Source organism: Macadamia integrifolia, chromosome 11, assembly GCF_013358625.1.
Source record: "Macadamia integrifolia cultivar HAES 741 chromosome 11, SCU_Mint_v3, whole genome shotgun sequence".
NCBI classification, from domain to species: domain Eukaryota; kingdom Viridiplantae; phylum Streptophyta; class Magnoliopsida; order Proteales; family Proteaceae; genus Macadamia; species Macadamia integrifolia.
In genome coordinates this window covers 13276713-13286337 of record NC_056567.1, presented here as the reverse complement: position 1 = coordinate 13286337, position 9625 = coordinate 13276713, and the positions used below count along the sequence as shown (strand labels likewise).

Here is a 9625-nt window from a genome sequence, read left to right as displayed (position 1 = left end):
CTAAGGCCATATCATTGGTGAGCTCGAGCTCCACACCTCCCACCCAATTCTACGAGACTTTTCTAATATCCTCCTGGAGATCTAGGATTATTCATTTTAATGACTCGTCATTCCCTCCGTTACGGGGTTCTTCTCATTGAGTTACTAGAGCCGTAGTTTTTACTCCCCTTCTGGCTCCTTTCTTATATGATTGTGAGGCATTGCTATCTGCTTCCTCGTGGCTCTATGCCATATGAACACTTCGGCTTGGTGCCGCCTTGTCATGCGCTTAGGTGACTGCCTTAGATACGCCACGAATGGTCTCCTCCAACCGTTCAAATCGTTGTTGAAACTCAACGAATGGTGCCCTTGTGACAAGGACTTGATCTTTGGCCGAAACTTGAGGGTCAGGTGGTGCATTATTCTAATTACCCTTATGATGGCTCGCCTAATGACTCTAGGATTGTTGGGTTCTGCGACTTGACTCTTCATGGGCTTGTTCTATAGCGGCAGGGCTCATGGCTGGAGGCGAAACTGCAAAATTCAAATTCATGTTAGGTGCAGAGGTAGCAATCTTCCTTCTTTGGTAGGTCTTTTTCACCATATCAAGTCTATCGCTCGTCTCTTTTCCCACGGACAGTGCCAATCTGTTGCGTCGAAAAATCGATCAGTGGGTATCTCCGTCCTGCACAAGTAGATCAAGTCAAGAGAGTCCCAGAACTTACTCCAGAAGGGTGCTCTCCGACGCTCAAATCAGTCTTCCTTGCAATAGCAATGAATAAGGGGTGAGGAGAGATCATAATAGTATGAGAGATAGTGAAGTGTCTGTACCTTTGGGGTCTTTTCCTATTTATAGTATAGGGTTCCTTTTAGATAGTTAGTCACTTTCTTGGGTAACTGAATGGCGGGGTCGTGCTTCTTCCCTGACCAATCTTCTTGCTTGAGCATGGGAGTCCTCCCTAAAATGGATTACCTTTATTCTCACGTTTAGGAGGAGTTAAGGTTGAGGGATGGGCGCATCCTGAGCAAGTGGTGGGGATTATGGGGACTCCATGATCTAGTACGTTTTCCCATCTTTTAAAAGTTGTCTTCAGGCGATTCGTATATTCCCTCATGCCACGTGTCGACTCGCTAATGGTATGATGTTTTTGGGTATATCAGCCCCGAACCTTGCCACGTACACCTATGGGTGTAGCCAATGGCATGCCCAATGCTTAAATAAGCTATATCACATCTTTGCTGGAGAATTTTGAATAAAAATAATAAGGGGAAAAAAACAGTTTATGTTACGGTCCCATCGAGACAAGTCTACCTTGATTTTATTAAAAACAAATGAGTATACCTTGATGACACATCTACTTTTATAAATTAAAGATTTATTATAATATTTTTAATCGTTGAATCTATATTATACTAAAGTTATCAAAATTGAATTTTCAATTAATAATAACAGATTAAAGATTAATTGATTACAAGCAATTAGATTATATTTATCCTAATCATAATTATTATCAAAGGGCAGTCCTAGATTAGATCCAAAAGGTCCATGCAGCCAAATATTAGTAAAGCTAGGATTGCAACATCTCCCAAACGGAGCACCAAATAACGTCAAAATGGAAGATAAGTCACACTAGGAATGAATAGGAAACTCTAAACTACGAAACCAGAGAAGGAAATCACATCATGAGTGCCAAAGACTTCTAATCATGGTTTCAAGTATTGGTCTGGTATCGGCCATATTAGATCGGTATCGATTGAGACTGATCCCTGATCGGTCCAGATCACTGTTAGCAAAAATGCGTTTAATTTGATTTTTTACCTCGGTTTTAATTCAGTTATGAAAATGGTTCCACTTATGGCCATTGCTAACTCCAAAATTATCTTACCTTGTAAATATGTGATGATAAATTGCAAAAAACACTTACCACCTAAAACATCTCTCTTAATGATACTGGGGTTTTTCCTTTTTTTTTTTTTTTTTTTTTTTTTGTTTTAAGAACAATTTGGTTCAATTTTGGTTCAAACCGACGGTCTTACACCCTAAACTGAAACCGAGCCAAACCAAGGAGCATACTCACATACTCAAACCGAATTTGAACCGAATAAATTCAATTCGATTCGATTTGATCTAGTTGACTCAGCTTGGTTTTGGATTCAATATTTGATTTCGGTTTGAAATTGACACCCTCACCTTGAAGACGGTTGGGTTTTTCTAGTTGCAACCGTGCTGGGTTACTGAACAGATGTAACTCATTTTCCACTGATCTGTAAAGTTCATGATTGGATAAGATTTAGGGCAAAGATCAATTCATATATTTGCATTTAAAAAAAAAAAAAAAACTGTAAAAGTGGATGAGGCTGGCGGCTGGCCTTCTCTTATAACTTTTTTTTTTTTGGGGGATAAGAATGGCCTTATTTTATAACAAGTTAGGGTGTTAAAACTTAGCTCAAACCGATAAAACTGACCAAAATCGATAAAAAAAAAAACAAAACCTGGATCGATTCAAACCGATTCTTATTGGATTGGTTTTGGATTGAGATATGTCAGGATCGACCAGAGTTATTAAATTCGCCGAATAATTCGCGAATAATTCGCGCGAACAGAATTTTTCCGAATTAAACGAATAATTCTGACCGAATCCGAATTATAAATAAAATTCTTTAAAAATCGTGCCTTTTTCTAATTAGATTTAAAATCGCGATTATATCGGACCGAACCGTTTTAAACCGAATAATTCGGTTCAAACACACTTTATTAAAAAAAAAAAAAAAAACGAAATACAAAAGCCAAAAAGAGGGTTTCTGAAATCTGAACTTTCGTTTCTTTCTTTTTCTTCCCCCAAACCCTCATCCTCTCCATCTCCGAGAGACCGAGACTCCGATCGGCGCATCCTCTCCATCTCCGAGACTCCGACCGGCGACTCTGTCTCTTCCAATCCATGTCTCCGGTGAGTCGGTGACATGAAACCCTCTAGTTTCTCTTTCTCCAGCTTCCACTGCGGTATCTCTCTCTCCTAAAGATCAACCAACGAAATTACTTATCCTTGTGATTGAACCTTCCCAACGACCTTGGGACCTTGGGACTGTCTACTATTGCAACGACCTTGGGACCGTGAAACAAGAGAAGAGTAGAAGACTACTACTCAAGAGTCAAGATCAACTATTGAAACCCTCTAGTTTCTCGTTTCTCCAGCTTTCACCAGCCGTGTAAACGCCGACCCTCTGTGCGACAGTGGCGAAATATATCTTGCCTTATACAGCCTTACTCGCCCTACTGGTGGGGATTAACAGTGGGTGGACTTTTGGCCACCGGCGCCCACGACAGCTCCTTGTGGGGGAAGGGAAGTGTTGTCCATGACTATGTCGTCGGACTTCGAATCGTCACCCCCGCGGGACCTAATGACAACTATGCTAAGCTCCGAGTAATCGATACTACTCAACCTGATGATCTTAGTGCCAGACAAGTGTCCTTCGGAGTACTTGGTGTCATCTCTCAGGTGAGCATTGCAAAATTATAAGTCTTTGTTTGGGCACCAATATTGAGTTTCTTTGTTTGTTTTTTGTTTGTTTTTTCAACGAGTAGATGATACAGAATTTTTCTGCAGAACTTAACGTCACTGTAGCATTTGTTCATCATTCCCTGCCTCGTGAGGTCAGGGAGACAGGGACTCTGGGCCAGGGTGCGGCGGCCGACGGGTGCCGAATTGCGTTATTTGAAAAATTCTGAACATTTTTCCTTCGAGAGGACTGGTTAGTGACTTAGTGCTGAACCTGTTATCCCAACTTCACTATTGTTTGCACCTGTTGTTTTGAACCTGTTGTTTCTTCTATTGAAAGATAGGAGTAGAAATCTCTGTCTGTTTACTGTTGTTTCTTCTATTGAAAGATGGCAGTAAATGTAAGATAATTTACTGTTGTTTGCACCTGTTGCACTTCTCTCTATTTGCATTCTTGTGCTTTCCCTTTGCCAGTACAAACTGGGTGAATCTAGTAATATCTCCATGCCATTGTACAAAAAATAGGGGCAGATTGAATGTGGCATAGGGGCTGGGTCTACTATTTTGACAGCTTTGGGTTGGAAAATTAAAGGAAAGAATGCAATTTTGAGTGAAGAGCTGTTTGATGCTTATTTTTCTCTGTTGATTGTATTGTACCTTTGGTCATGCATTGTAAAAGGCTATGCATGTTAGTGGGACTTGAAAACTTGATTCTTTAATTATTCAGAGGCTATTTGCTTATGTAATGTAGTTATTAATATCAGATGTATTTGTTTGTTTATATGAAATGATTTATGTTGTTTTTTTTTTTTTTTTTTTTTGTGTTTCAACTTTTAACAAATAGGAAAAATGGGAAGACAAAAAGAAAAGTTTTGGCAACATGCTGAGCAACTTGATAGTTTACATTTCAAATGCAAATTTTGTGAAAAACAAGTTTATGGAGGGGTCACTCGACTCAAGTATCATTTAGCTAAGGTTAGTGGTCATGATGTTGCCTCTTGTGAGAAAGTATCAGATGATGTCCAAGCAAAAGCTCTTCTTGCTATTAATTATGAATCAAGTAGCAAAAAGCAGAAGAGTTGTACCAGTGGTGAGAGTATAGTTGGTTCTTCTCCTTTAGCTATAACTAGTCAAAGGCAGTCCACAATGGAGGAAATGATCCCTAAGATGGACAAATCAACTTGGGAGAAATCTCTTTGTGACCTTTTTATTAAAAATAACATTTCTTTCAATGTTGTTCAATCGGATGCTTTCATCAATTTTGTGAAGTGCACAGCCCGTTATGGTCCTAGTGTTCCTATTCCAAGTTATGGAACCCTTCGTGGAAGAATAATTCCTGAAGCAAGAAAGGACCTTGGAAAATATGTTGAAGAAGTAAAATTTTCTTGGAAGCAAACTGGTTGTACATTCATGTCTGATTCATGGACTGACTTGAAGAAGCAGTCTTTTCTTAATGTGATTGCTTATTCCCCAGGTGGTGCTCTCTTTTTGAAGTCAGAGGAGTGTTCTCATGCTAAATTGACTGCTTTTTATATATTTGATATTCTTGAGAAAGAGATTGAAAGTATTGGCCCAAATTTAGTGGTTCAGCTAATTTCAGACAATGCATCCAATTATTCAAGTGCACTTGATATGCTTACTGGAAAGTATCGTTGGTTGTTTAAGACTCGATGTGCAGCCCATGGTATCAATCTAATGTTGAAGGATATCTATGAAAATGTTTTTTGGGTTCAAGAAATTTTTGATGAGGCGAAAAGAATTATTGACTACTTGTACAAGTCAATAATTGTCTTACAGTTGATGAGGAGTTTCACAAAGAAGGATCTAAAATATCCTTGCAAAACTAGATTTGCTTCAAACTTTTTAATGCTTCAGTCAATTGTTGAAGTGGAAGAGAAGCTTAGACTCCTAGTTGCATTAGCTGAGTGGAGGAGTCTAAGAAATTCGAGATCTTTAGAAGCAGAACGAGTAGTGGACACCATTCAAAGGGAGTCGTTTTGGAATGATTCAAAAGAGATTTTGAGATTTATGGAACCAATCATTCGAGTTCTCCGTTTGGTTGATGGTGATGGAGCTACATCAGAGTATTTGTATGAAGCAATGGAAAGAGCAAGAGAGGTATTGGAGAAGCATTATGAGGAAAACCACCGGTATGACCAAATTTTGAAAATCTTTAATAAGAGAAGAGATGAAAATATTTTGGGAATCATTCACTATGCAGCTGCTGTTTTCAACCCCACTTATTTTTTTAGTGAAAGATTCAAAAAGATTCCTCAAATGAAAGATGCAATAGATTTCATTGGTGAAACAGTGGTTCCACAAGATGAGAGGAGAGAATATTATGGACAGCTGGCAGTATACCACATGAAGTCTAGCACTCTTTTTACTCCCAGTGCCAAGATGATGATGGAAACTAGTCATCCTCGTAAGTGTAATAATTATTTTCTTTTTAAAATTTTTAGTTTATTGTTTCTTATGTAAAGATTACTTGTCTTTTAAAATTGTTTATTTATATATATATATATATTTTTTTTTTGCCAATGACAGGGGTTTGGTGGCATATACAAGGTGATGCTATTCCTATCTTACAGAAGTATGCCATTCGAATATTGAGCCAACCATGTAGTTCTTCAGCTTGTGAGAGAAATTGGAGTGCCTGGGATGCAGCACAAACCAAAAGGAGGAATAGATTGTCAGCAACAATGTTAGATGATTTAGTCTATGTGAGAATGAATTCATTGATGATGGAAAAAAGGGGTGAACTTGAACAGAAAAACATGTTACCCATTAATCTTGACAATATTAGTGTCAATGATTTTGATCAGCGCATTGAGGACGTTGATAAAGAGTTAGAGAGATTGTTGGATGATGTGGATGATAGCATTGCTGAAGACTTGATATTTGGTGCAAGTGCTAGTTTTACTGAGAGCGAGACTCAACCCCCAGATATTATATAATGATTTAGCTGAGTACTTAAGTTATGGTGATGTAATAACTATTGTTATGTTTTTGTGGATGTTTTGCTTTATTTAGAATAGCTTTTCCTTTTAAGCATGAATGATGGAATTATGTGAGTCATGGACTCATGGATTGAATGAAGTCATTTTGAACTTTTATGTCCCTACAGGATAATTGGTAGAAGCATTAAAACATGCATTAGAAATTGAATTACTGTAACCATTGCTTTCATCACTCAATGACAACTTTTTTCTAGTTTTTTTACTGTATTGTATATTTGAATTACAATAATTTTCTCTTCTTAGGTGTACATATCAAGTTAATTACTTAATAAATAAAATAGATACAATAAATTAAAAAAAATAACATCCGAATTTTTTGCCCGACTTTTATTTTGGTACTCGAATAATTCTCGAATCCGAATCCGAATCCGATTTTTATTTTGTCCGCTTTTTTGACCGCTTTTTTGACCGAACCCTTAAATTAACCAAACCAATTATTCCGAATAATTCTTCGGTCGAATAATTCCCAAATCCGAATTTGCTAACTATGGGATCGACTGAAAATCAGTCCAAACCAAACCGACCAATAACCACCCGAAACCAAACCGAATAAAATCAATAAAAAAAATAAATAATTATGAGATTATAAATTAGTGAATTGACTATCCATTTTTTTTTATAATATTAGTGAGAATATTTTTTATTGTAAGGAGAATTGTTACAAATCATTGAATATGAGGTTATGCCTTACAATGATAAACCATGATTTAATCATAAAATTTAAAGTGTTTTTTTTTTTTTTCATCAAATCTTGTCACTAGAAGTTATGAATGTAAGATTTCATTATGGTTCAAGCCTAATAATAAACCAAAATAAATTGAGACCAATCGAAAATTAAAGTTCCTTAACAGATTGATTTTGGTCTTCATTATTCCTAGAACGAAACCGATTCAACCCGACTGAAACCAAACCAAACCGATGGATTGAAACCCCTACAACAAGTGCTAAAGAAAAGGTGGAACTGTGGAGCCCACTTGCAATGGAATGGGACCCACTCATGACCTGTAAAAAATGTCGTTCAATATCAGCTACTTGCAACAGAATTAGACCCACACATGTGCTACTTGTAAAACATGTGGAGCCCACTCACAATGGAAACATACAGGGCCTGGGCCTGCATGTGGGCTTATTTCTCCAGGGAATGGAAAGGTAAAGGCGATTGAGAATGTTGATAATAGTAAAAGATTATCACATTCAATCCAAACTGATTTATATATCCCAAAACCATTGCCATTCTCAGAGCACGTTGAATAGCCAAAGCTTCAGCTACACAAGCATGAGAGAATCCAATTCTAAAAGACACCCATGATGAAAGGAGCCATTAAAATCTCTAAAGACACCTCCAATACCTGCGAGGCTTGGACTGCCTCGGGAAGCACCATCCACATTGATCTTACTATAATTCGGAGGTGGAGGGGACCAAATGACATATGTACTCCTTCTATGATGATTAGGTACTTTGTTGGTGAAAAACTTGGCGAGCTCCACTCGAATTCCAAATGTTTATGGCAAAGACACTCTATAAAGAGATGACGCGCTGAAATCCTATTCAAAGAACACCAGGGACAAGAACTCGAAATGTTGAAACCTCTATTCTAAAGCAAATCAGGAGTTGGTAGCTTGTCAAGAAGAAGCTTCCATGAGAAGATATGAATTTTAGGAATGGTATTGGAATGCCAAAGTCTTAACCAAACTGGGTTTGGAGTGTTGCATGATGAGCCCAGAGTAAGCATATTAAGTTGAATAGCAAAATTTTCCCGATGCGATACCAAGCCAAATGTATTGATCCTGAGCATCGTGTTGAGGCAGATGAATCGAAATAATTCTCTAAGCAACATCTGAAGGCCACCAGTGAAAAATGATACTATAATTCCAGCTTCGTGAATTCGAAATTACCAGATCTGAAACTACAGTAGGAGCATCCATGGGCAGGGGGAATGGAGTCAAATGAGGAGGTAAATTTGGAATCCAAAAATCAATTCACGGGTTAATCATGGACCCATCACCAACTTGGATAAAAAGGCCTCGAGAAAGAAGACCTCTAGCCTCAAGAATCGACTTCCATCCCCAAGAGGCTAGAAGGGAAAGTGTCGTGAAGGAAGGAGGATTGAGGAAAGTATGTATTTTCATTAATCTTCCCTAAAGTGATAAATTAGGAGAGAGCAGCTGCCAACCATGTTTGGCCAATAGAGCTTAATTCGTATGGGATGAGAGTCTTAAATTCAATCCTCCATTATTTCTGGCAATCCATAGTTTTTAGCTGAAGAAAGACATCATAGTCATGAATTTCAACTTTTCAGATTTTATTATGTGTTGGTTTTTACAAAAATTAAAAGGAACTGGGTCAAACAGCTCATCCCCTAGACTTAACTACCTTCCCATAAACTTTTGAGTCCAAGAATGCAGGTCACTCAAACAAGATGGTCTAACAATTTTTTTTTTAATTTACTGGGAGTACCCCTAGCAATTTCCCTAAGATGGGTTCCATGTCTTGGTAGCCTTGAAGGGTTGGAATGACAGGAGGGCAAGCATTGGAACCAAGAGCCAATGATCTTTGATAAATGGTACTTCAATTGTGGCGTAGCTTCCATAACTTAATGGAAAATTTGGGCTGTTGTTTGATATGCATTCTCAGAATTGATTTCAAAGTCTAGAACGCAATTTACAGTGAGAGAATAAAGAAGAATTGGATTTCAGCAAGTGTTCTAGACCCAAAATCTTTTCCAATTAAGAATACCAAACAAAACCTTCACTAAGGTCACTTTGTTACACTCATCTCAGTGGTTAAAGTCTCAGCCTAAAGCAAGAACAAAGGCTTAAAAATTAATTTAAGGTTTATATATTGTATTGGAATGCATTGACAACAAAAGTGATCACCTCGAATTCACTTATCAGGCACTTTGCCTACTTGTTTTAATTGAAATTTTAACAATTTGATGGCTGTTGAACTTCTCTACCACATGATGAAGGAAAACTTTCACCTGTGAATTTTATGGGGGGCGGGGGGAAATGATGGTGATAGATTCATCAACGATGAAAGAAAACTTTCACCTGTGAATTTTGTGAAAAATAAAATAAACAAAAAATATAATTATGTCCGATGCTGCACTGCCACTGTTGAATGGAGTA

The 9625-nt window shown here is 37.7% G+C and overlaps 1 protein-coding gene across 1 annotated transcript; it reads left to right on the top strand.

Annotated features, from left to right (window-relative positions):
• The first annotated feature begins 4325 nt into the window (after window positions 1-4325).
• On the top strand, window positions 4326-6433 carry LOC122092925. Its single transcript, XM_042663224.1, has 2 exons — window positions 4326-5901; window positions 6024-6433. The coding sequence occupies exons 1-2, from the start codon at window positions 4326-4328 to the stop codon at window positions 6431-6433; spliced, it is 1986 nt and encodes a 661-aa protein (XP_042519158.1).
• Window positions 6434-9625: the final 3192 nt, after the last annotated feature.

Coding starts and splice junctions, on each gene's coding strand:
- LOC122092925 (XM_042663224.1), top strand. CDS start 4,326: ATGGGAAGACAAAAAGAAAAGTTTTGGCAACATGCTGAGCAACTTGAT. Junction 5,902..6,023: donor GATGGAAACTAGTCATCCTC/GTAAGTGTAATA, acceptor TGCCAATGACAG/GGGTTTGGTGGCATATACAA.